The 27,079-nt window shown below is 42.4% G+C and overlaps 2 protein-coding genes across 4 annotated transcripts; both read left to right on the forward strand.

Moving 5' to 3' along the window:
• Positions 1 to 207: 207 nt before the first annotated feature.
• LOC116918924 (glutamate receptor-interacting protein 2) lies at positions 208 to 27,032 on the forward strand. 3 transcript variants are annotated; one of them, XM_045171299.1, is made up of 13 exons: positions 208 to 488; positions 14,280 to 14,420; positions 14,535 to 14,591; positions 22,992 to 23,196; positions 23,368 to 23,472; positions 23,563 to 23,757; positions 23,847 to 24,386; positions 24,478 to 24,704; positions 24,776 to 25,279; positions 25,345 to 25,506; positions 25,587 to 25,972; positions 26,041 to 26,190; positions 26,288 to 27,032. In XM_045171299.1, the coding sequence occupies exons 1-13, from the start codon at positions 443 to 445 to the stop codon at positions 26,531 to 26,533; spliced, it is 2,964 nt and encodes a 987-aa protein (XP_045027234.1). In that variant the 5' UTR covers positions 208 to 442; the 3' UTR covers positions 26,534 to 27,032. The 3 variants fall into 3 exon arrangements, with proteins under 3 accessions (XP_045027234.1, XP_045027236.1, XP_045027235.1); XM_045171301.1 differs by lacking the exons at positions 14,280 to 14,420; positions 14,535 to 14,591 and having other exon boundaries at positions 209 to 488; XM_045171300.1 differs by lacking the exons at positions 208 to 488; positions 14,280 to 14,420; positions 14,535 to 14,591 and adding an exon at positions 16,012 to 16,528.
• LOC116918929 (cytochrome b5-related protein) lies at positions 6,166 to 8,617 on the forward strand. Its single transcript, XM_032924722.2, has one exon. The coding sequence runs from the start codon at positions 7,125 to 7,127 to the stop codon at positions 8,448 to 8,450; it is 1,326 nt and encodes a 441-aa protein (XP_032780613.1). The 5' UTR covers positions 6,166 to 7,124; the 3' UTR covers positions 8,451 to 8,617.
• Positions 27,033 to 27,079: the final 47 nt, after the last annotated feature.

The raw sequence follows: 27,079 nt of genomic DNA on the forward strand, positions 1-27,079 counted from the left end.
GTGTATATACAGTTGGCCAGCATAACCATAGCTTTTTTGGAACTCTGTCTCTCTATTTCCTTTCTCTCTCTCTTTTTTTTCTTTCCGTTTCGTTCGCTACTCTTTTATATATTGACAGAGAGATAGAGAGAGAGAGAGAGAGAGGGGTGGGTCTGGGTGGTGGACTCTCGCGGGACTCTTTAGCGATCCGCTACCGTGGCTCTGGCAGTCGTTCCTCAGCTCAGCGCGGGAGCTAACGTTCATCATCACGCTCTGTTTGACGCACAGTGTTTGGAAAAAAACAAACAAGAGTGGCACGCACTGTGAAGTAAAAATAGGAAACCATTTTCAGGATTGACAATGAACTCTGATATCAGCCGTTAGTGAAAAAAAAACAAACAAAAGAATACGTTGATCATCATTGGACAAGAGTCACCCGCCGTTCGGAATTACAAGCGCAATCATGAAATGGTTAAAAGCCCTGCAATCCATCAGCTTGTCTCCTCGCGGTGAGTTTCTTTTGCTCGTGTGACTTGCTCATTTTTCCAAATTTCAGTGTCAAGATCGATGTATTTGCGTGCTGTAGATGTTATTACAAGCAGCGCGGTCAGGTATATTTAGATCGGGGGGGGTGTGTAGGATTCTGTGGCCTACGGTAATCAAATAGGACTCGACATTTGACGTTGATGTGCTGCATTTCGAATGGGGCGCAATTGGAAATTTGGGGCTGGCCGAACGTGTGCTCGTCCGTGTACATCATTCGAATGGATGGTCTCTTATTTACGTTGATGGCTGACAAATTTTCTTGCAGCGCCCCAAGAAGAGATGTCATGTCCTCTCTTTTCTTTTCTTCGTCGTTATTCTTTCTTGTCTTTCGTCTCTCTTGTTTCCTTTCTCCGCCGGTTCTTCTCCTTTTTGCTTCCTCGTCTCGTACAGTTTCCAAACTATTTTTAAAAAAAGACACTCGGCTTTTTTTTCTGTTCCTTTTTGTTTTAATTTTGTTTTTGTTTTCAACGACTCCATGCTTTTTGCCGACTGATTAGACAACCCGAAAGACATAGGCATAGCTCCGCTTCTTCCTTACAGGGCCGCATCTTTTCCCTTATAGACTTATTGTCTCGTTTCATTTTCTTGCACTGCACACAGCCAATCACAATAAATCTGAAATGCTAAAGACGTTCGTTTCCTCCAAAACGTCCGTTTTCTTTCTTCCTGTCCCCTCTCCCATCTTTTATTTTTAAGATGACGGGTTTTTTGTGTGTGTAGTCGCGTCACTCAAGAAGACACAAGTGCAGCAGCTCCCAGAATTCCGGGCGGTGCTAAAAAAGCTGCTACCGAAAAAAAAAAAAAAAAGGTACAGAGGGGGAAACGTTAAAATCAAAAGACAAACACAACATTTTTTGATATCCTCCTTAACGGCAATTTTCCGCCGCTTATCTCGTATACACGTATAACGTGGATATATAGACACACATAGCGGCTGTGTGTTTCAATGCGATTAGCTCGTCCCTTTTGTTTGAAAACAACAACAACAAAAGAGCTGCCCAAAGTCAAAAGTGTTGCGCTTTTTCACTTCACTCCATCCGTTTTCAACTTCCTCTCGAATCGACATTTCTTAAACGGTCTATGCGGTTAAAGAGGGTCGTCCCCCCCCCCCATCTCCTTCTAGCAGGTTTCTGTTGCTGACTGCTGAAGGCCCTATATATATATAATATACATAACCTCTTGAAATGGCGTTTGAAAGGGGGGACTCTCAGCTGTATTTCTATGTACACTCTTTAGTCTATATATGCTATATGCTTCTTTTTTAACGGTGGGGAAGGAAGAAGAAGAAGAAGAAAAAAAAACGGTGGTAAAAAGACATGAAGAGAACTGCTGTGCTCTCTTGCTGCTCCATTAGGCAAAACGGCGGAGAGCAGCGGGGTGGTATGCGTCAACAGCCGTTTTCTTCTTTTTCTCTCGCACATCGAGCCTGCAACTCACAGCATTTTGAAGTTGGTGACTGGAGTTTGTGAAGCGCAGAGTGAAAAAGAAAAAAAAAAATGTTCGACTGATGTGAAAAATGAAACTAAACAGCAGTCGTCCATGGCTTGTTGATGTTTTCCCCATCAGAAAAAAAAAAACAAAAAACGAACGAACCAAAAAGAAAACCCAGGATTTGTTGTTATTATTATTATGATAATATAATGATAATAATCATAAAAATAACAACAACAAAAGAGAAGAGAATTGATAATTCGACTGCTCACCTGCTGGGAAAAAAAACTATTGTCTGAAAGGTATATATGTTATACACGAAGCCTTGAAATAATTTGTGCCCCGCTGAATTACAAAAGCTCAGCCACGGTTGCAAAGGACGGAAGTGATTCCAATATCCGTGTCTGACCGAACGCGTGTGTGTGAACGTGATGTTGTTCCAATGCTGTCGTTATCCAGTCAACGTGTAGACTGTACTATACAAGAGGGAAACGCAGTCAGTTCGGGTGTGTGTATAGTATTGTTGATTTTGGCTGTTTCGCTATTTTTCTCCCTTTTCTCTCTCTTTTTTTTTTTTTTTTTTTTCCTTGATGACTTCCGGTATATGCCCTTTGTTTTGGCTCGTTCCGTCTATTCTTTTCTGCCTCTTTCATTTTATTTTAGAAGCTTTAATGTATAAATCGCTGGCGGTGCTACGGGCTGCGGCCAGCTGCCGCACTTCAAAAGAGTGTTAGAACGCGCTAGTCTGAAATGCGTGTATATGCACTTTCCTTTTGATTTCTACAGCATTGGCGTATAGAGCAAAGGGGGGAAATGGTGGTGGCCTCTCTGTTCTGGCCCTGCGGTACGAACGTATATATTTTGGTTCGCTTTTTCTCTCCATCGAACGCGCGCCCCGACAATAAGAACTTCATCGCCTGTGTTTGTTTTGTTTTCCCGCAATCTTTTCCGGTGATTTTCTTGGCTAACGAGCGCAGATAACAATCTCGGAGCTGTCAAAAAAATACAGAATGCAATCAAAATCATCATGGTAAAAGGCATTAAATGTCCGATAATATACGCGACATGTATGGACTTTTCTTTATATACGTGAAGCTAAATAATATATCCACTCAGTTTTTAGGGCTGGGTGTGGAGCTTTTGCCCGTGTGTCGGACACAATTTACTTAGACTACTATAACTATACTATTTGAAAAAAACAAAAAAAAACTGTATGCAATAATGAGAATGTGAATGCTAAAGCACGCAGCTGGGGGGGTTTTCCACAAAAAAAAAAAAAGGGAGAGAGATTGTTAAACAAAAAGAGAGAGAGAGAGAAGCTGTCACATCCGCTTTTAAAAACAGGCTCCGTCACGCCGGATTAGGCCTTTTTTTGTTTTGTGTTTTTCCCTTTTAAATATGTACTATTTGGCATATGTATCCGCGGGCGCGCAAGCGAGACGGTCGAGTTTCATCCAATTGAATCATCCATCACATTTCGTTTTGCTTTGAAACGAACGTCTTTGAGCCCAAATTCCGTACAAGGAACGACGAAAACACAGTCATCATTGCTAATGGATTGGAAACCTGCAAACTATTCGACTTGAACAAAACAAAAAACAAAAAATGTTGTTCTTTACCTTATTAAGAAATAAAACAATTTCTTTTTTTTTTTTTTATGGACTTCCCTCTTCTGAGAAAATCATAATAAATAAATAAAACAAAACAAAAAAATGCCAGACTGGACTTATACGATGTGGTCGAAAAATCGTGTAGCAAAGGCCCCAAACTGGGGGGAAGGTTATGGTACTACACGATGGCTGTGTATTACATAAGGCCAGTATTATAATCATATATTTGGGTGGGAAAAAGGATACATAAAACTTACACGCAAAACAAGTAGGAGACGAACATATAACGACGAAAGCGCATGTATAACGTATACCATATACTGATAAACAATGAGGGGGGAAAAAGAAACAAGCTGCTGTCCGTTTATGACTATATAAAGAGAGTGAATAGCAGTATATGCCCGTCATGTATCATAATAATCATAACAATAATAAGGAGCAGCAGCACATGGGACGCAAACAGTTTCCCATTCATCTTCTAAGTGGTTTCGTTTAGACCCCCCCTCTCTCTCTATATATTTTTTACACACCGCCGGCCCATTTAGATGACGATATACAGTACATATATATACGCAGGCCGGTGTGTGTGTGTGTGTGGAACGGACGGCGATCCCGTTGACAGATCCGGTGACCGGAACAACAAACAAACCACCCATTCTTTTATCTTTTCATTTATTTATTTATTATTATTTGTTTTTCTGTTAATTTTTTTTTAAAGAAAAAATTTGGATTTTGGATTTTTCAGAGAGGCAGGCTGATATTCTTTTCTTTCTCCACTCAAAGCTCGTCGAATGTGACAAGCGTTCAAAAATATGTTGCGCGACGGGTGGCCCGTCATTCGGTTGTGACACCCGTTTAGTTTCATTTTCTTGTTTTGAGGGCTTTCTCCTTTTTTTGTTGATTTAGCGTGTCGTGCGGAGCTTTCAAACTTAACAGCGGGCTCGATCACGTCACCGCGCACCGCCGAGTTTGAAAAGAAAGAAGAAAAGGGGGCGACAGTTGAAAGACGTGGCAAATGTGTTATTTTTTCTGCGCTGCCGGACGTCAGAGTTGGTGCCAGCCGCGCACAAGTCACGCAAAACAGAGATACCAAGGCCTAAGCTTTTTTACCTCTGTGACAAAACGAACGATGGGGCGGGACAGCGCGGGGAACGAGCGTGTTGATAAAATGGCAGCGGGACGTTAAAAGAAAAAGAAAAGAAAAGAGGTTGGATGGAAAACGAGACCGTCCGTCATCGCTTCCTTTACCGACGGTGTCTAGTCTTTTCCATCCAACAGAAAATTAGGTGATCCGTCGGGGAGTTGATGACGAAGGACGTCGCCTAAAGCTTCCGCATTTTGCGGTTAGAGTTCCGACACGTTTCGTGAGAATGGGCAGCAGACCTCCTTGCCGTTTGTTTTGAATTTTTTTTTGTTTTTTCTCACGTTGAGATATACTTTTATCCCAAACAGAGGAGAGAAGTGAAAAGACGCAAGGAACTGCTGCTTCGTGTTACTGAAACTCGATGAATAATGAGCCGATGCGAGACACAAGAGTTATACGCAGTCGGAAAGAGGGGGGAGCATAGAAAAGAAGACGCTGGGAATATATATAAGGAACTGCGTGAGCGGTAATTGCGTCTGTTGCGATGAACTGCATAGTCAACGATGTATATAGACCTACGCTGGAAAACAGACATCACGCCCCACCTCGGAAGACCAAAACATTTCCCCAAAAAATTGAATTTTCCTCTTTTGCAGTAGAATGAATTAGGAAAGAATTCGTTTTTTGTTTTTGTTTTTCTGTTTGAATTTATTTTTGATATTACGAAAGATTGGCAAAGGTCGATGCGAATGGCCGCAAGTTGGCAGACAGTCGGTTGAATCCGTTAGATTTGGTCGTGATCGTTGGCCATTTTGCTGGCAGTCTGCAAAATAAAATTTCTTGTTGAGTTGCTCGCTGTTGTCGCTCACGTCCGCCACTCATTACCAAACAATTTTGGGTTCTTTTACATCCTTGTACAGTACGTCTTTATCTGGACAGACGCCATCCTCACGTGATTTGCCTTTCGCATTTGCAAGTGTTTCTCTTCACCTCAAGCTGTTCTCGATTAGACAGCAAAATCTTATGGATTTACCGTTATACTTTTGAGTTGCTTAATAATCAGGTTTCCCCCTACCCCCCTCCCTCCACACACACACACAAAATATTTCCATCTAGGTGTTTGTGTGTGTCCGGGTTAAACTGTAAACCAGTGTTACGAGTATGCTGACATCCTTCTCGTAAACACGGTCAAGCAGTGGCCAACTCGTGTTATTTGTTCGACTTATACGTGGCCAGCAAAAGGCCTTGATGGAGCTTCTCTTATTTTCGCATTACAGTTGGCCACTACACTCACCATTTTTTTATTATCTAGAGCGCAAAATAACACAACGAATTCTGTAGGTCCTAGGTCTTGGGATTCCCCTGAAATTGGTAGGGAAAGAAATTTTGGGGGTATATATATAGGAAAAAGAAAATAATAGCGGGTTTTGATAGCCGCAAGGCATTTGAGCTAGTTTTAATACACAGACGGTTTTTATGCATGTACCGTATTAATGTTTGCGAGTGGCTAAATTTCTTTAGTCGACTTTGTTCGGCTTGGAAACGTTGACGTCGCTCGTTCCCACTCGTCTCCATGAGACTCTGGCAGTGTGTCTTGTTACTTCGTAAATAAGGTCCTTGTTTTTCGCTGCTTATCGAGCGCGTTGCAAGCTGAATTCAAAGCTAAGCAAACACCAACAATTGCGTTTTGACTTTCGTTTCGCTCTCGTTTTCTGTTTCTTTGACTGCTAGAAAAGTAAAAGGATCGCTGGCGAAAAAAACAAAATAGTCAGGAGGAATTGCATCTCTTGTCCATTTGAGACGAACACTCGATCAAGTGTCTCTGCGTGAGTTGTGTGTTCGTTACGTGGAGCCCATTTGAACGCCTCCCAACGAAGAAGCGGCTTTTTGCCAACATTGTGTCGGAGAGACCGTCATGAGGATTGACGATCTTGAACAGCCCGCCGTGCTAACGTAGTTGCATTACTCTTTTCGTTGGAGAATAAAAAAACGAGTGAACTATAGTGAATGAACATCTCCAAAAGTGGGCACTTGGCCAAAAAAAACAAAAAACAAACGTAATTCAACTCTTATTTTGATTCATTTTTTTAAAAATCCGACCTACGTTGGCACCCTTGCATCGAGTTGTTAATTTTACCGCTAGATGTCTCTAGCAGTTAGAGAAATCAAAGGACAAATCGAGAAAACGCACAATCATAAAGCAAAACAAACTCTACTAAACAAACAAACGAAGAGCGCACGAGAACTTTACGACGATTAGAACTTGTTTTTTATTTGCTTTTGCATTTATCATCGGCCAACAAGATCAACTGGTACCCCTCCTTGCATTACCCAAAAATTCCGTCAGTGTAACTCTGGTCAAACTCCCAGTTGGAGGACCGATCATTCCCCTCTCGAAACCTCAATTTGTGTTACACTGCCCTCAAATCGTGGGAAAGGGGGGAAACAAAAAAGTGGAAATCAAACAATCAACCATGGAAGAACCTTATTCAAAAGACGGATTTCGCAAATATCCCACATTACGTGACCATCCACTGAAAACAGCAGCTCAATGGTTAGCCGGCCGGACGGCGGACGATGGGTACGGTCATCTGTGGCGCGTCGGCGATAAGCTTTACGATCTGTCAGATTTCATTAAGATCCATCCAGGTGGCCGTCAATGGCTGGAAGTGACGCGCGGAATGGACATCACCGAAGCTTTCGAATATTCCCACTTGAATCCTCACGTTCGCACCGTCCTGGCCAAATACTACGTCCAACCGGCTGTAGGTTCTCGCAATTCGCCCTACACTTTCGAAGCTGACGGCTTCTACATGACCCTAAAAGAACGCGTTCATCAACATCTCTCCACTAAAGTGAGTCGCGAAGAAAAGGAGGCGGCACACAAACGAATCACCACCGTCCAGGATCGCCTCCTTTTCACGTTTTTCACGCTGTTGGTTGCCACTGCCTGGACGCAGTCGTACATGGTTGCCATGTTAGCCGGAATTGTCCTGATGCTCATCATCAATTGCTCGCATAATTTCTACCACAAAAAGGACAACTGGAGGATGTTTTGCTGGGATTTGGGACTCTTGTCGTCTTACGAATGGCGCATTACCCACGCCCTTAGTCACCATGGTTACACCAATACGTTGTGGGATTTTGAACTGTCCGATTTCGAGCCTTACGTCGACTTTCGTGTTCATTCGAAATCACTGACCCAGCGCTACGTGATCCCTTTGGTTATCTTCACTGTGTCGTACCTGTTCTTCTTCGTCGAAGCTTTTAAACGGATCGTTACGATCGCCATTGGTCAGCAGCGTTTGCGGCCGGAGAACTTGCTGCCGTTGGTTCAATTGTTCCTCATTTGGTGGCTGGGCTGCCCGTTCGTTCAAGCTGTTAAATTGTGGCTAGTCGTACACGGAACGAGTAGTTATCTGTTCGCCATCGTCGGAATCATAGCAGCTCACCATCATCCGGACATGTATCACGCCGGAGACGGAGCGTTCCAGTACGGCAACGATTGGGGTCTGGGTCAGCTGGACGCTGTTCGCGATCGCAAAGACGTGGATGGCATTTTATTAGCCGAGTTGACCATGTACGGCAATCACGTCCTGCATCATCTCTTCCCAACGCTGGATCACGGCGTGCTGGACATTATCAGGCCCGTCTTCCAGCAGACATGTCTCGATTTCAAATTGCCCGCCGAGCTGGCGCAGTTACCGAGCCGCTACACTCAGTGGGATTTGTCGCTGGGCGTGTTCCAGCAGCTGGCCCGCACCCAACCCCGTCTTTCAGTCCATTCTAAATCAGACTGATACCCCCCCATCGACGTCCAGTTAGAAAGAAAGAAACATGATTATTATTATGTTTTGTTTTGTTGTTTTCTTTATTCTTATCTCGTTTTCCTTAGCGGATTATATAATAAATATACAATGAGAGATAGCATTGGCAGAAATACAGCTCGCTGTACTATAATGTGAAAGAATGAAGTGTACATAGTTTTTTTTTAAATCTTTGAAATGTATAGACATAAATTTTTTTTTAAATAGCGGGAAAGAAATGCACACAACTCACATTGACGTTGATGATGCCGCAATTTTATCCGGGCGGCATTTCCCCCTCCTTGACTGTCGTTGTCACGATATTTGGTTACGGACCTACCCTATAACTCTGTGAGAGAGCATAGAAACGATTTCAAGAAATAACGAGATGCACATTTTGTGTGTGTGTGTGTGTGTGTGGAAGAGTTAAGAACTTGAGCAAGTCAACGAAGGTATTTTTATCTTTGGCTTAAACTTCATTTCGACGCGCAGCAAATTGAAATCGTTTCACTTATGATATAACGATCCGATTAGATGAGAAAAGTATATCAAATCAAATCGAAATGCAATCCGTCTTTTGTTTTTTTTTGTGTGTGTGTGTGGGGCAAATAGATGTAGACGGGGGGGGACTGTGATTCGACAAATTGGGGTGTTGAGAAATTCTTCGTTTCATTACGTTCGTGTTATTCAAAACAGTTGCACTATCCATCATCGCTGTGTGCTGGAATGTTGTCGGTAAATATCACTCGCTGATGTGGCAAGATTATATACACAAGCGAAATAGGAGGGGAGAGTTTATGTCAATTCGGAATAGACCATCATCGCTGTGCATGCGGCATTTTTTATAAACAAGACCAGAGTTTACTGGCATTCATTTTAATTTATTTATCTAGTTTTTGTTTTTGTTTTTTTTTTAATATCGGGTCATCGACTTCCACCTCCCATTTTTATATACGTCATCCTGGAATGCTGATATAGTGTCGCATCTTGTTTTGTATTTTTTGTTCTATTCAACTTGGTCACAGCAGAAAGCGGCACAGTTTCAATGGCTCAATTTCAAAAGCTTTCTTTTCGCAGTCTAGCCGTCAAAGGTCCATTTCTATTTTTTAAGGGGACATCAGCAATGGCCGGATGATGTGCCCGACAATAAGAAACCAATCGGACGGAATGAAGATGTTCTATACACCGTCCTCCTTTCTCCCACGCCTCATACGGCCTTCATCATTTATTTAGTTTTAAAAGACCCAACTACACTGACAGACGCAATTGGTTCTCATTTTTGTCGAGGGAGTCGCTTCATTTTTGAACAAAAAAAAAATTTGGTTTTCAACACCATTTTTGGGAGAATTCCAAAAGCAATTGGCCGGCCAATCAGCCAGCCAATTGTGCATGTCTCTTGTAACGAAGACTTCAAAAAGGGAAACGAAACGACGTGTACTCGTGCACAATACACACACGCACTTAACAATAAGTAGAAAGTCAAAAGCAGATAAGTCACGAGGATTTTATTCGATTTTTTTCCCATGCCAAAATGGCGTGTCACGACCGATTGGTGTATACTCTTCTTCTTACCTAATGCATATCAAATCAATTCTTGGTTACATACAGTATATATACAAATGCATAAGCCCAGAGGACTACAGGATCTGACGGGGACTTTCTTTTCTCTTCCTCCCGCCATCACATTAGACACATTTTTTTTTTAATTTTCGTGAACGTTTTCGCCTTGTCATCGTGATAGCCCTGGCGCCGAACCGTGTGTCCGGATGATCCTCCTCTTCTACGTCGTACTATCTTTTTCTTTGGAAATGAAAATGTCTTTCGACTGTCAAAGAACAACTGCAATCCTATATACACGTAAAGCTCTTTTAATTTTTTTTTTTTTTTTCGGGAGTATAGGACTTTAAACCGACTAAATAATTTCAAAAAAAAAAATAAATGTATATGCGCGGGTTCTTTTTTTGCTTGTCTCGATGTATGTACGTTCGGGGCGTCTGCTCGCGATGATGCATCATAACCGGAACAAAACAAACAGCAATCCGCGGGCCATCACACACACAGATATAAAGAAAGAAGAAAGATCAAATCTCAAAGATAGACGTCTTCTTCTTTTCGTGAGTTATATTATCTCCCACCAACGATTGCGTCGTCACGAAATAAGCCCTGTGACGATGTGGAAACGTGCCTTCGAACTCGACTGTTGGCTGGGGCTAAACACTTTCTTTCTTGTGGGGGTTAAACTTGTATTATATTTTATTTTTCTATCACATTCTTTTTAGCCAGCAAAAGAGTTTCGTGTAGTTCTTTTTTTTTTGTGTTAAAATGGCCACTCCGAGAAAGCACGTCCCTTGTTTGCCCTTACAGCAATTTCATTTAGGGAAGTGAAAGAGAAACACTTTGTTGGGAATCAAAAGCATTTTAAAACAAAACAAAACGGAACAAATTGCAAAAGGGAAATAGACATCCAGCCCAGTTAATAAGCGGTTGTAAATCAATCGAGACTCTCTTCATCGTGTCAACTCTCACAGTTCGTTTTTCGTTATCTTGTGTTCCACCAGTTGCGGCCCTATTTTTTTTGGTTCAAAAGCAAAACCTTTGGCACCGGTTTTGTTTCATCGTGTCCCGCTCTTCCTTCTCCTCTCCTCAAAGACCCAATTATATATGCAGTATTGAAAGTCAGTCTATATACCTAAAAAAGACGGGGAGGTATTTGTTAAAGGACGAAAATACATAACAAACAAGTAGAGCCTCTGTTTTCTATGTGGGGTCAAAGATGTCTGACGTTCTTTTCAAAGGAAAATCAAAGCCACACACACACACACACGTGCTGGCTCTTTCACCCCCCTTCAGAATGGAAGAATGGGGTTAAAAGAAAAGAAACGATCCATCATCAGCCGGTCGTTGGACTTCAAAATGTCCGACCCTCTTTTGCGTATTTTTCGCAAAACCCCAAGTGAAAGCAGCGGCCGGGGTCATCAGGGGGGAATTCGTACACGTCTCTCTCACATGTGCGCAAAACAAATTTTCATTCCAAGTTTAAAGCTCTAAGGAATTTCACATCATTTTGTTTTTGTTTTTTTTTTTTGAAAGAAAATTCGATTTATTTACATATGTATGGACGAAAAACAGTTGCGAGCGGTTGAACCGGCAGGGACGTGAAACCTTATAATTTTTTTTTTTCATCTTTTTGCTAAATTTAAACTTGATTATTATTCTGTTTTTTCTCTGCTGGCAGCGCGCTCTTGTCGCGCACCCGCTTTTTTTTTTTTAAATTTTCTCTCCCCTAACGTGTATAACTAAAGATCAGATTGTTTTAGAAAAGAAGAAATCCAGATGATCTTGTTTGGAACACGGTGCATCTCAGAAGTAAAAAAAAAAAACAAAAAAACGGGAGCAGTTTTTAGGGGTTGAAGACGAAAAGTGTATATACCAAAGGGGGGGGGGATGCACTATAAAACAGACACAACACGAGCGCAGCTTTTACCGTGAAAAACAGTTGCCCCTTTTTTTTTTTTTTTTGCCCCACAAAATGAAGGAAAATTAAATAGCAGACAACATTTCATTATTTCCTCGGCATTCTTTCTTATATGTATATTCATCTTAACATTCTAAACTGCTGCAAAGTTTTAAACAAAAAATCATGTTTTATAACTAAAAGCTTTTTAAGTACATTTTGTTTTTCCAAAAAAAAAAAGAAAACAGAAAAGAGAAAAAGACGATGAATGTTGAGCATGTGCATCTCGTCGTCAAGTCATCGATAACTGTTGTGAGTTTCTTCGTGACTTATGTGTTTTACACTTCCTGTGAAGCTTCTTCCCATTTTCTTCTTTTAGTTTTGTGATCCTTGTTGCGTGGGTACGAGTCTTGTATATTTATACGCAATATATTTATATTGCTGGATATCTCGGGGGCGTGGAACGACAGACATCGAACGAGGCCCCCACTTGATTCTTTTTGATATATACGAACAAACATTTGCAGCAATCAACGACCCCCCAGCAGCTGACGTTTGCCTTTGAAGTGTATACATAGACATTAACAAGCAGAAACATTGTAGTTTTTGTGTATCTATTGTGAGGTGCGCTATATCGATCAACATCAAAACCATCAATTTAGAAATGAAAATGAGAAAACGCAAAAGATAAATGAATTCCGTGAGCGAAAAGATCCTCGTTCTGGATGATGAGTGAGGTCAAGTTATGCGGTGGTGAAAGCATTTGAAACATTTTTGGCCAAAAACATTCGGCATCTGCTCGCATCGGAGAACTTACAGCGGAGAGAATAAGGCGGAAGTCTTCCAAAAACAAGGGCTGACATTTTCGAAAGCTTTTTCGTTTCTATATAATAGGGAAAGTGTACAGCGAACTCTGTGTAGCCGTTTGCAGCTGTTGGGGAATTTGTCAGCCCTTGTCGTCATCAACGAACGCCTCAACACTCATCGCATCTCGCACGAGCTTCCAGAAAGACAACAAACTTTTTTTTTTGTTTTTTAAACGTGTTCCAGTTGATTTTTTTGTTCTAACGCTTGTATTATAATATACGCAAATTGCGGATGTGTTGGGTCCAGGAATGTTTCGCGTGTTGATCAAAAAGCTCACGCAATTTTCACTGGACTACTTTGATTGACGAGAACGGCCATGAAAGTACTTGGGTTTGACCTATACAACAGCACCACCACCAGCTGTTTTATCCATCGACTTTTCGGGGTGGGGGAGGAGGTAATGGGATCCTGTCATCAACATGGATCATCACTCTCCACATATAGGTTTTCCTTTTTTTCAAATGTCTGAGCCGGGGTGAAGATACGATTAGGCCGACTTTATACCAGGAATTGGCATTCAATTAGCCGTTAGAGGGCCTTCAAAGGATTGAATCGTCAGCGTCAGCTGAGCTATACAGGATTTAAAAAATAAAAATAAATAAATTAAAGGAATGCGGGATTTTGTTATTCAACAGCAGATATCGTTCGAGGATACACGCGTCTCTTGAAAAAAAGGCAGGGGGGACTAGCCCACACACGCACTTTTCGGCTACTCGTTTTTTGTGTTGTTGTTGACAGTTGGCAAGTTACCCAGTTAGAAAAAAAAAAAGGATAGAATTTAACATTCCGATTGAGAAATAAAACAACAATTTCAAAAGCCTCTCGAAAGAGTCCGTGTACGAAAAAAACAAACAAAGAGGAATTCAAATGTGTCCACTGTATTTATTCGAAGGCGCGACAAATTCCCGCGGTTAAACGGAACTTTATTGCAGAGAGAGACACGCGGCAACATGTTTTCTTTTGCCCTCAACTCTTTTGTGTGTGTGTGCGTTTGAAGCTGCTAACGATCGCGCCAGCTCCGAAATGCGCGGCTATATAATAGAACGAAATCAAATCACATAAAAGGATATATGGAATTATAACATACAGAATAGATTGGGAAAAAAGCTTTCAAGAGAGTTCGGTTTCTTTTCGGCATTTTTTTCATTGACTATTTGAGCTGTTTTTTTTGTTGTTGTTTTCCACGAGTTCGTTACAAAAGAAATCGCCCATCGATATAATGGGTCCCCACATGTAAGAGCCATATCTTTTACGAAGCTCTTGAATGACGGTCGGTTCTTCTATTTCTCTTTTGTCCTTAATTTGTCAGCTGATTTTTGTGTTGTTCTTGTTTTTGTTTTTCTTTCACACACCACCCCCCCCCCCCAAAAAAAAAAATGAAAAAGACTTACCGAATTTAATGGCATCAAGAAATCGTGAGAAGTCGTTAGCGCATTAGGACACATTTCTTTTTTTTAACGCACTTTTGTTGTACAATTCGGCGCATTGTATGCGTTTTGCAGACGAATCTGAATCGCCAACGCCATCGCTCTGCTCGTTACACTCGTCGCTGTCTTCCGCCTCGTCAACAGCGTCGACGTCATCATCGGGACATCATCGCGGTCATCAGCTTCTGCTGCTAGAAGCGCCAGCATCGAAAAGAGGTACACATACAAATTCAATTGCTTTTGAAATTTAATTTATTCACGTTTAAAAATATGAATTTATTATTACCAAAGCGATTTTTATTTTGAATTTGTTTTTTTTTTAACCGACAGATGGAGAATTTGCGATCGAATCCGATAGTCAGCGGCTGGTTATCCAACACGCGACAGGTATAATCAAAACAGACATCATTTTTCACGCAAACGTTCGTTACACACAAAAGCTCTTCCATTTTTTAATCGTGCGTGTCCCAAATTCCGTGGGGAAATAAGACAAGGCAATGCCGCCGTGCCATGTATATATCACGCCGACTTGAAAGCGGAGGCATGGGTGGTGTCACCCAACGCCATTATTCTTTTTCCTTTTTTCAATTTAATGTAAAGCACTCTCAACTGCGACGTAATGCATATTGGAATTCGACTTGCTTTGCGCTTTTGGCACTCGTTTCATTTTAGGCGATTGATCGAATGCCGATCATTTCGTGATGAAAAAAAGAGCAAATGTCATCGGCCATTTTGGCAAATAGTCAAAGCCCAAAAAGAAAGAGCCCGTCGTCGATGATGATCGGAGAAATGGAGAATCAATTTCTTTGATATACACCGCAATCACGTCAATGGTACATGTACGTACGTATAGGTCTATACGTTCAGGCTTTGTTTCAAAATAGAAACGCATATAGAGGGAAGGAAGGATGTCCGCGAGATGGGCAGAAGATAAAACGGATGTTATTGGCGAGCGATTGGTGCGTCGCCAGACGTCATTGTGGACTGAGTCACACAAGGATGTGTTAAATGCAGTTCGTTCGCATAACACGCGCTCTTGTGTGTGTGTGTGTGTGTGTGTGGGTGTGTTTGGTATAAATCAAATTGCTGAAACATCTGAACGAAATCCAAAGTTCCAGCTGTTATTGTCAGCGCTTCTCCATCGTAGCGACGCTTTGATGGCAACACGGCCGGCGACAAATATTTTTTTCTTTTTTGTTTGGTTTCTTCATTAGCATATGCAGATTTTTTTTTAAAATTATTTCCAGCATATTACAGGGGTTTTGTTTATTATTAAATATCCGGCTTTAAATACTCTCGCTTCCGCTATATCCGCACGTTGTACTTACCGGAGCTCATATCTTTTTCTCGTTTTTATTGCACATTTTAAAAATCTATACCACTTTACCCCTTTTTTTTAAGGGGGGAAGGGGGATATATATCTAACGCCATTTAGGGAGGGGGCTAAAAAACAAAAAAAGAAGACGGAACGGGAGAGCAAAGTTGAAAATGATGTCGAATTTCTTGTTCCACTTTGATCGACTTTGTTTGTTTTTTTCAAAACTTTTTGATGATTCAACGAACAAAGTCCGTCTGGAAAAAAAAAACAAAAAATGGATGGTGTCCATTCCAAATCATTTTTTTTTTTTTCCAAAATTTTCAAAAACGAAACGATCGCACAACTTTCTGGGGCAAAATCGACGGAACGGCGTTCGAAAACAACAAGAAAAAAATTAAACTTTTTCAAAATAATTTTTTTTTTTTGGGTCTCCCTCCCTCCCGTCTGCGACGGCTGGCCCTCCCCTTCAGCTGGCCAGGCCTTGGTGGATGTCAGTAGCTCGCCAGCCTTGGTCCACGACGGTTCGTTTCGTGCCTTTTTCTTTGAAAACTCTCGTTCTTTCTTTTCTTCATCCGTCCGTCCCACCCCAAATGTTTCACTGTCGTGTTGCCATCGCTCTCTTCTTTATTAACCAGTTGCCCGTATTCATCTGGAAAAAGAAGAAAAAGAGTCAGTGTTCTCTTTGATTGTATTAACTAGTTCACACATTTGGGATGTGAGTTGTCCAGCAGCAGCGCGGACTCGTCGCGTAATCAGAACGGCAGTGTTGTTTTTTTTTTCTTTCCGTGTTCTTTCGCCGCGGGACGCACATGTCAGACGCGTGTGTTCGTTGATCTTCTTTCTTCTCCCCGGGTCGGTGTGAGAAACGACGGCCGTGAGCTCAGCGCCGGTCCGATACACAACATAAAAAAAAAAAAGGAAAAAATGTTAACTTCGTTGAAGAATTCCCTGTCCAGCTATTTTAGCACGAGCAAACCACCCCGGCCACCCAAACGATCATCTCCAGGTAAATGTGAAACCTCGGGCCGTCCTCATTTGAAAACAGTCACAAACTAATATGCATAATACAAAATGTAATGACACAGTCAAATGTCTATCATTTCTGGAAAATATATGCCCAGCCAGTTTGTTTGAAATGATGCGACCTTTGCACTGGTACGAATTTTAACAAGTGGCCACACACATCATCATCATTTTGTAAGGAGAATTTCAAAGTTACGCCGTGTCTCATTTTTTGCTGGGTTTTTTTTTGGGTGGAGGGAGGGGTGTGTAAAGTACTTGGTTGTAAAGGGCTATGCAATCGGTGGTCATATTTCCCATTGCGAACCGCAAAAGCGTCTCGGTTCGTTGTCAGAAACACAAGAAAGAAAAAAAACCCAACGTGCACACTCGCCCTCCGTTGCTTTTCCGATCATTTCACACACACACACACACACAAGGAGCTTCTTATATATATACTCCGTTCAGCATCGCTTACCCCTTAGCTTCTTTGAAGTCTTCGACTATATGTACCATCTAATATCATTTCGTTTTGTTCCTTTACTCCTCCCATTTTTTTTTTACCGGAGAAAACCATTAAGAATTAAATAATAATAATAAAAAAAGAAGTTCCTTTTTTTGTAAAACACACATACACACACGCTCGGCTTCCTCCCTTTTGTTTCAAAAAATAAAATACTTACACGCTGCATAGAGCTACAAAGGAAGAAGCAATGGCTGTATATGAGAAAGCAGATCTGGTTCGTTAATTTCCGTGTGTCCAGAATGAATTAATCAGTATTATCATTATTTTTTAAAACAACGAGCTAAGGAACCAATCTAAACGAACAACATTTTTGTGTTGGTGTGTTACGTATAGGTTCCCTATAATAAATATAACTCTGCGGTTTATTTAACATTTTCTTTAACAGGGCCTTACACACACACCTTTCCCTTTGTAATACATCGTTATCCTTCTTTCTTTTTGGAGATAAGGCTTCGAGCGATTGTTCAACAACGGACGACGAATTGTACGAAATCTGTTGACTTATTGTTCGTTAATCTCACGCTGCATAACAATATAGAAAAACAAAAATCGACTTTCACCCGTGTAATTTTGAACGAAGTACTTTCGGCCAAAGAGCGAGACAAAGTGTGGCCATCTGTCGTGGGCGGCGGGTGGTGTACGCTTTTGGCCAGCGCACGTTCTCTTTGATTTGGTCTGTTTGGCTGTGAGGTGTGTGTGTGTGTGTGTGTGATTCATCATTTCAGACGTTTTCCGTAGAGAAGAAGAAGAAGAAGAAGAAGAGAGAGAGAGACAAATCGAAGCCATTTTTGAAATGGAGAGAATTACAACTTTCATTTGTCTCCTATATTCTTATATTCCTATGCGAGTTATTCGTTTTTTTAGGACTTGGAAAACAGACAGGCGCAAGTGTGTGCCGAACAACTGTTTCCTTTTTATTCCGCTCTTATTAATTCATTGAAATGATTATGCAACATCCCGTCGCAATCGTTGCGGTCTGCGCGTGTGACAAAGCCGACACACACACAAATGGCCAATGACAAAGTGTTCTTTTTTTTTTAAATGCCGCTTGTTGTTGTTCAGGTGATGAAGGGGGATGGGCTCGATCATCGGTTGGTGGATTGTCGTCCAACAACATCCAGCGCGTCCTTCCACACACTCAGCCGGATGTCGATTATGAGCTACCGTCCAACAGCTCCTATGCCGGTATATATTTTTATACACACACACACACACACATTCCCCCCATCGTGCTTTTCTCGCGTAATGTGTAAACAAACGAAGAGGAAATCACGATGGTTCGTTACTTATGCCTCGGCCTTTTGTCGTTGGCGATGATGTGAACGCGTTCAACGCCCCAGGCCGATGGCGCTTATAGATAGACCTAACGAGCTTTCGTGGCTCTCTCTCTTTCATTCTCTCATGTCTGGACATTGTTTTGATTTTTTTTATTATTTCGCAAGAAGAAGAAGAAAAACAAAAGGCGACGCGAAATGAATCCGCGTCGATTTAACGAGCTATTGACACGTAACAATCGCATATGCCTTTTGTCTATACGCCTCCCCCTCCACCCATCCCTACCCCCTCTTTTTTTTACAACATTCGATTAGAGTTAAGCTATAAAAAAAAAAAAAAGAGAAAATCATCGGACATTGTTGTTGTATAATGGCGGAATATTATCTTTTTTTGTTGTTGTTGTTGTTGTTGTTTCTCTCCGGATGATCGACTCTCTCTCTCTTTCCTTCGTATACGCTTTCATTCGTTTTCCAAACAAGCTACCACTCTCCATTCCCTCCCCCCCACGTACATTTTGGGAAACAACATCCGGTGCGCATTAGACCCTCTCACACCTTTTTTTTCCTGTTCGTTCTTTTGTTGTGTAGAAAACATTTTTCGCTTAGCATTTTTTTTTTTGTTTCGAATTCTTGTGTGTTCCAAAGCTCATTTGAATGCCGGTTTAGGGTTTTTTTTTTCTTATTTTCTACTCTCGGAAAAAGAAGGAAATTGGGGATAATGAATTTGCGGCTCGTCATTTGCACATGGCTCAGCTTTAAGTAGGGCCACTTCCCTTTCTTTAGTATTATGCGTCGCTTTTTAGACGGCTATTGTTTCTCACTTGACTCTCCCCCCAAAGAGCCACCCTCATCCGCTCTTCTTTACTCTGGAACACTTGCCACTCGGGGTGCCACTTGATCGTCTATTCCTTTCTGAACGTAACGTATAACAGCCATTTCGCTGGTTAGGAAGCGTACAGTTTGAAATGAGTGTGGCGCCGTGATGCGGCATATATATGGAGCCCCTACACACTGTATAGTATATATATCTTTTGTGTGAAAACTTGTCCAGATAATAAGACCAACAGGACCATCTCCAATGTCTTTTTCAAGGAAAAGACGGGGGGGGGGGAGGAGAGGGAACGCATTGCATTGCGATGCTCTGATGTTTTATTTCGTTTTCGTCTTCTGCTGCTGGATTGAGATTCCACAGGCGACGGGCTTTACACGCAGAGCAACTTATATCTCTTACACACATTGATGTATCATTTGGTGCCTGTTATTTTGGCGGACCTTTGGAACCCACAGCGCATCAGGCAACAGTCCAAAAAGGCGCCGTCTAACGGCCAGATGTTTTGGGAATTTTTCTTGTATTTATCCTTATGATGTGTATCGCCGACCAGTATAGGCAAATACAGGGGGGATTATCAAGATTGGAGTGGTATTTTATAACACGCGCGCGCAAAAAGAAAAAGAGGAGGCTATATAATAACGGCAGACGTCAAAAGACGAGAGGCCATTGCCGTATAAAAACGATGTTCTTTTTCGAAAAGCTCGTGACATTGGTCGTCGTAAACGAAAACGAGAGAGAGGGTAGAAGGTTCGTTATTATTTATTTTTTTATTTTTTATTTTTTTTTAAAGATGTCAATGGAAGTGAAATTCATGGCTCGTTTCCCGCAGGGGGTATAGTAGGAGGCTGTACGTGAATGTCGCGTGTGATTCGTTACGGTACCGAATTAGGACACAGGAAAAAAAAGGGGGGATTTAAAAGGAGGAAAAAAGGCAGAAGAAGAAAATCAGTTTCCTACAATCAAAATGTATTAGGACGAAAATAGGTTGAAAATAAAAAATAAAAAATAAAACGACGGAGAGATTAAAAAGCCGTTCTTGTCCGTAAGTAAAGAGCCTGTCCTTTGATGGCCATGTCGTCATTTCCTATCGGATGGCATCAGGCCTGGTCTCCACCATGTCCCTTTACATTTAAAGTTATTTTATTTCACTTTTCGAATGAGAAACCGCGGCTACAAATCATAAAACAACATCCAACAGGACACACAAAAGAAATGATGAGTGGCCACTCTATAACGGTCACGCTCGTAACACAAGAAATGTCACGCACGTAGACTTTATAATTGTGCCGGCGTGTACGGAATCATTGGATCGACACGACTGTCATTTGTTATATTTTTTATTTGAATTAAAAAAAAAAAAGCGGCAAAATAGAGGGCGTTAGTGTTTTGATGGCCGTGTAACGTAATTCCCGATCATGTCGAGCAGCCGCGTCATCTCCATTTTGACGAATTTTTTTTTTTCGGACACTATCGCATAATCGAATGAACGAATGAAGAAAAAAGACTCGAATAAAAATAGGAAGCTTTAAAAGAAAAAAGGGGGAAAAACCCAAAACAAATCGTTAAGACTTGATTGGGTATGTCGTTATCTGTATGTTTGTGCCAGTTGATGTGTGAGCGTGTGTGTCTGCTTGTGTGTGGGGTGTGTGTTAAGACAGCATGTATCAAGCGACGGTTGCTTGACTGCATGCGGCGACGACCGTCAAACCCACGATTTCTTTGCCAGCCGGCCCCAAAAAAACACGAAGAAACGACGTGCTATGAGCTTCAATCCGTCCCCCCCCCCCTTCAGGCTAACCGAGCTGTCCCGCCATCGCTTTCACCACTCTTTTACAATTTATTTATTCATTCATTTAGATTTTGTTGAACAAAATTCCGTGGTCAACACACAGTTTTTTTCCTTTGAAAACGTCGAATTGTGATTTATCGATGTTTTCAGTCTCTCCGATTACGAATACTTTGCATCTAAAAACTCCCATTTTTTTTTTTTGGAACTCAAAACTAGACCCGGAACAAGTTTTTATTTAGTTATTCATGGACATTGTTTCTCTCTTTTTACCATCCAACACCACCATTTTGAAAGGTTTGTTCAGCTGTCGATGCGGTCCTTTGATTTTTGCTTTTGTTATTGCACGGGGCCTGGCTTCTAACACAAACGCCCACTATACCGTCTAGAGAGGAAAAAAGAGAGCCTATGCCCACATCCGTCTCTTGTCGCAAGTGCCGCGCTTCCGTCTGCGGTTGCAGGAGGTGTCGCCAACTCGGCTCTAAATTCATTATGTTTCTATGCAATTGGACAAGTCTAACGCTTATATATATACTAGACCCCGTATATGTTGTACATCACCGTATGTCAATGTATACAATCAGCCCAACGAACGCCCTCCTTACTTTTCTAATTTCATTTCATTATTATTAGGCCTATTCTTCTTCTTCTTCTTCTCCGTTATTTGAAATATTGCTCTTTTTAGATTCCCCCCCCCCCTTTTTTGTGTTATCCCAAATGACTTGACACACTGGGCCATCGTTTGTCTTTTCAACGGCAGAGGTTGTTGTCATGTTTAAGATCTCTATTTTTTAAATTATTTTTTAATTTTTTGCCCCTCGATGAGTTCCTTTTGGATGCAAGGGGTTTTTTTTGTTTTGTTTTTAGACGTCGGTTCGCGTCGTTACTTTTGTTTTGTTTTTGGCCGGTTATTACTCGGCGACCCATCAAAGACGTGTGATGTGGTCCCCCTTTCAGGAGGCAATCCCGAACGGTTTATGCCGACAATAAAAAAAAAAACAAAAAAATGCTGCATAGTTTAGAAGAATAGAATAGAATGGGGGGGGGGTAAGCAGAACGTAGTTGAAACCTAATGGAAGAAGAGTGTCGTGAGGGAGGCAAATGGCGAGAAGAACAGCGACTTTGGTGTGCGGCTTCGACGATTGCGCGCTTCGACGATTCCCGGCCGTGTTTGGCCCATCGCACGTCAGCATCGATATATTTCCTGTCCTATTCTAAACAGCCATTTTCTTTGTCTATTCCTATATATTCTTTCTGTTCTTCTCTTTCTCTCTTTTTGTTTTGCTTTCCTTCCCTTCCATTCTCTTTTTTGTTTTGTTTTGAAATAGTTTCCTTTCTCGGCGCTTTCCATCTTCTTCTAAACTCCGCCATCAGGCGCCTCCGCCACCTACCCTTACTTTAAAAAAAAAAAAACCCCACTACACCCTTTGAAAAAAAAAAAAAAAACGTGTTTGGTATATATAGAGGCACCTTTGCTGTGTTGCGCGCGTGTCTCGGTTATAACTGTGACGGAAATATAACTTCTCCCCCCCTCTTCATCTCTCACTCACCGTAGCGTTTTGAAATTTTTAAAATATTATACAGTTTCCTTTGGAGTCCGTCTTTATTTTTCCCTCCTTCTTCGACTCGTAACATGTCCGTCGGCCTTTATTTTACGGACACGCCTGATCCACAACCGGCCCCACTTTTTTTTTGTTGGGTGCCCCATAATCTCCTGTGTGTACCCCGCGGTTCACGGTGCGTGTCAGCCGCAGTCAAACGCTGAACGCATTCTTATTTTCGATGGATGATGATGGATGCTTCCATTTCCTCTCGAGTCCTATCTATTTATCTATCTGTTTCTGTTTTTATCTGTCCGAATCTATTCGTTCGGCTCGTAAATCTATCCCCCCCCCCGTCCAATTTCTTTGTTCCGCGTTCGTGTCTTACGACACAATCTGAAAAGTCTTTTTCTTTTTTTGTTGTTGTTTTCCTCATTTCAAAAAAATAAATAAATAAATAAAATGTTATTTTCATGTTTGTTTTTTGTTTTGTTTTATTATCATTTTCTAGGCTCGACCATCATCAGCCAGAGGCAGACGTCCATTAGCGCGCGGACGAAAGAAATTCGGCTGGTTCGCGATGTCGGCGGTAGCGGCGATGGTTACGGCATTACGTTGCGCAGCAGCAGCAGCGCCACAGGCGGAGGCGAGTCCAACACGAAAAACGGACGCTCGTTTATCATCACCTACGTCAAGCCAAACAGCCCGGCTGATAGGTATAATATTATCTTTCTTTATGAGAGAAAGCGGACGATTGCTGGCGCCGAGCGCGCAAGCCGTTCCAAACATTCAATCACTGCACTTTGTAATTTTATGTTTTTCTAATCTTGAATTCTTGATTTTTGATTTCCTTGCGCGGCGCGGAAAACGTGGCGGCTCGAAAACAGGGACGGAACTATTCAAATAGGAGACCGCGTCCTATCCGTCAACGGACGAGAGCTGGCCGGATGCAGTTTAATTCAAGCGCAAAAATGGATACGAGAGACGGACAAGTAACTGACCCAAAAAAAAAAAAAAACGTTTTCCCAGTCAAATGAAACGAAAACAAAGTTGACATCATTTTCCGGATTGATGATATTAAGGTTGTCGGCCATCATCGAGTACGACGTCGCTCTGGTGGACAGGAGCCAGTACGCCCACAGTCCGTTACTGGTCGAAGTGGAGAAATCACCTGGGGCGCTGCTGGGCATCAATTTGGCAGCCGAAAATGCAACGAAAACTAATAACCAGCGAGCTGTTGTCATCGAGTCCATCACAAGCGCATCCATCGCCGAAAGGTTTTTCTTATTTCTGTATTTTCTCTTCATTTAAAAAAAAAATCATAATCTCTGAACAAAAGGATCTCAAATTTAAATTTTCCTATAAGGTGTGGCGCTCTGCATCCAGGTGATCAAATCTTAGCCGTGGGGGACGTTCGATTCGATGGATCTGCTGGCGTGGACGTGCAGGAAGTAACGCGATTGCTGCGCACCAATTACAATGGCGACGTTGTCAAACTGATTGTCGCTCCGGCCGGAATGTTGCAGCGGAGAAACGGAGAGCAAGGAAGCCGGAGGGGTTTGTTGCTGCCACCTCCCAGCCCGAGGCCTTCGCAGTGCGGCACGATCCGCAGTCGCATGAGCAGCCGAACCAAATCGCGATCCGGCATCCAGCGGATGGAAAGCTGTTCGACACGATTAGAAACCGCCTCGGTGGCTTCGTCCGGACAATCGGGATCGAGCAAAGGCTCTTGTTCGTTGGGCAGCCCTTCCACCAGTCACGGCCGCGTGATGCTCAGCCATCCGGAATGGGTCACTGTCACCCTGCAGATCGATTGTCGGGGCAGTTACGGACTTGCCTTGGGACGGGCGCCCGATCACGAAGCACCCGTCGTCATTAACGTCGAATCCAGTAGCCCGTGCGACAGGTACTGTGAATTTTAAATGAACCGTTTAATGAAGTCATTTTATTGATGTATTTAAACAACAAAAATAATAATAATAATAACAATAAAAAAGGGCCGGATGCATCCAGCCTGGCGATCGAATCCTGCGCATCAACCAACAGAGCACGGCCGGAATGAATTTAGACGAAGTTGTCGAACTCATGAGAGATTCTAAACCGCGGATGACGCTCGATGTCGAATTCGATGTGGCGGATTCCGTCGTTCCGGCCACCGGTGTCTACTGGCTCAAACTGATCAAACCGTCCGGCTCTTCGTCCACGTTCGGCATCAGTCTCCAAGGTGATTTATCGTATCATTCATTGGCGATTATTGAACAGGTGAATTGAATTTCGATTCGACTACGATCTCAGATGATGCCAAAGTGCAGAGAGGCAGCGATGGAAGTTTAGTGGTCAGCGTCGTCTTGGCCGGATCGGTTGCCCATCGGACGGGCTCCGTCCAAGCTGGCGATCGATTATTGGCCATCAATAACAGCCGCGTTGAAATGCTAAGCATCGACGAAGCTCTGTCCATTCTGCAAAGTGAACACGTCATCAGACTGAAATTGCATAAAAACCAACAGTCGGTCGATGAATTGCCGGAACAAGCGCCCGTCGTTTACACCGTCGAGCTCGTCCGGCACGGTGGACCTTTAGGGATAACCATCTCTGGAACTGAAAGTCCCGACGACCCCATCACCATCTCCGGATTGACAGAAGGAGGTCTGGCTGAAAGAACCGGAGCGCTTCATCCGGGCGATCGGCTCTTGGCCATCAACGGCCGTTCACTTCAAGGCAAACTCTTGTCGGAGGCCATTGAAATTCTACAGAATTCCGGCGACATCGTAACGCTTAAAATCGGCAAATCAAGTGCGAGTAAGTTCATTGTTTTACACATATTTCTATTTTGATTGATTTATTTATCATCTGTTTCTTTGCAGAAGTGCACAACAGTGGAGAGCTGCAAAGAGAAGATTACTTGCCTCTGAAATTGCCACCGTTGCCATCGATCGATAGCGCAGTAGAATCTTGGGTCAGCGGAGCCTCTAATCGAGCGTGCAACAACAATAACAACAATGATTCCACGCCGATTTACACGGCCGGTACGTCCATAAGCCGCGAAAAATCTCAATTTTGAAAAGCTAATTTTTTAAAAATTTTGTTTGTAAATTTTTGACGACAGAGAGCGCCACGGTGAGACGGAGGCAAAATAACAATCGAGAACAAAGCTGGGATATGTTGAGTTCTCCCAGCGTCGATAGCGGTCAATTCGAGGTCCAGTGTAATGTAATCGTCGACGGCCCTGTGCCCAGCCCAGCCAACTCAGCTTCTGGGTCGTCACCGGGTCAGCCAGGCAACGACGCGGAAACGGCCGAACCCGTCATCCGCATGAGCGATTTGGCGCTCGTCCAGCGCTGCAGCACTGTGCCCCGCAACTACCGCAAAATCAGTCATCCGCAACGGCCGGATGCAGACAGCTGTAGCAACACTTCGCGAGCTTCTCCTATCTACTGCCTTGCGCCGGCCTTCCCCGGTTCTCAATTACCGTCCAATTTGGAAATCCATCAAGTATAAACGGATTGATTATTGAAATAATGACAATTGAAATGATGGCCATTTTTCTCACCAACGCTTAGGTAACGCTGCACAAGGATTCGGTGTACGAAGATTTCGGGTTCAGCGTCTCCGACGGCTTGTACGAGAGGGGAATTTACATCAACCGCATCCGGAAAGGAGGGCCAGCTGATCTGTCTGGTCTACTTCAAGCTTTTGACAGGATTCTTCAAGTACGGGCAATGATTCTTCAATTCGATTGCGATTGACGTGCTAATTAATTGGTTTGAAATGTGTGTTTGGAAACAAACAAACACCACAAACAATTAGGTTAATGATACTCGAACGTACGATTTCGATTGCTGTTTGACCGTGCCGTTGATCGCTGCTGCGGGGGACGCCATCACGATGGTAGTCGGCCGCAATCCGCACTCCATCCACATGGATCTGAAGGACAATGCTGTTAGCGGCCTTAACTGGGACGAAGACGAGGATGGAGTCATTCCGGCCGATGCGGATGATGTTGCTGCGTCTTCTGCGTTTGTCGGTGTCCGAACCATAACGACGACTCTTTGAAAGCAAGGCTGTTTGAAATACAAAACATTAAGACATTCAAATTAAAGAAACAATTATGACACGAGGGAAAATGAAAAGCAAACCGATACCAAACCAAATGGACTGGACCTGATTTTTAATCGTATGTAAATGTATATCGCCCTGTATGATCCATAACGTATATGTATACACAACACAACATAAACATATAGACACACTTTGGCTCTTCCGGCTTATGTACCAGACGAAAGTGTTGCTACCTCGTGCTTGTAAAACTATGCCGTTTTTTTCTTTCTTATCCTTCCATATTGCTTCCGCTGCGTTTTAATTCAACCCTTTTGGCAAATAAAAAGAAAAAAAAAAAAAATCTGTGTATGTGAAATTACCCAAATATGTTATCTATTGTCACTTTGGTTTTCCTCTTTTTGGTCATACAAGTAATGGTTTTCTTTGAACATGTGGTTTTTCAGTGTTTCGCTTTCAGTTGATTACAAAATAAATGTTTATGCGACTGCTCTAATCCGGATCTAATTAGATCAATAGTACTCGTTACGGAACGTACAGGCA

Source organism: Daphnia magna, linkage group LG3 (assembly GCF_020631705.1).
Source record: "Daphnia magna isolate NIES linkage group LG3, ASM2063170v1.1, whole genome shotgun sequence".
NCBI lineage: Eukaryota > Metazoa > Arthropoda > Branchiopoda > Diplostraca > Daphniidae > Daphnia > Daphnia magna.

Excerpts from the sequence above, each read along its gene's own strand:
- LOC116918924 (XM_045171299.1), top strand. The coding sequence starts at position 443 with ATGAAATGGTTAAAAGCCCTGCAATCCATCAGCTTGTCTCCTCGCG. Across the intron at positions 489-14,279 it reads CATCAGCTTGTCTCCTCGCG|ACGAATCTGAATCGCCAACG; the intron begins GTGAGTTTCTTT and ends TGCGTTTTGCAG. Across the intron at positions 14,421-14,534 it reads AGCGCCAGCATCGAAAAGAG|ATGGAGAATTTGCGATCGAA; the intron begins GTACACATACAA and ends TTTAACCGACAG.
- LOC116918929 (XM_032924722.2), top strand. The coding sequence starts at position 7,125 with ATGGAAGAACCTTATTCAAAAGACGGATTTCGCAAATATCCCACATTA.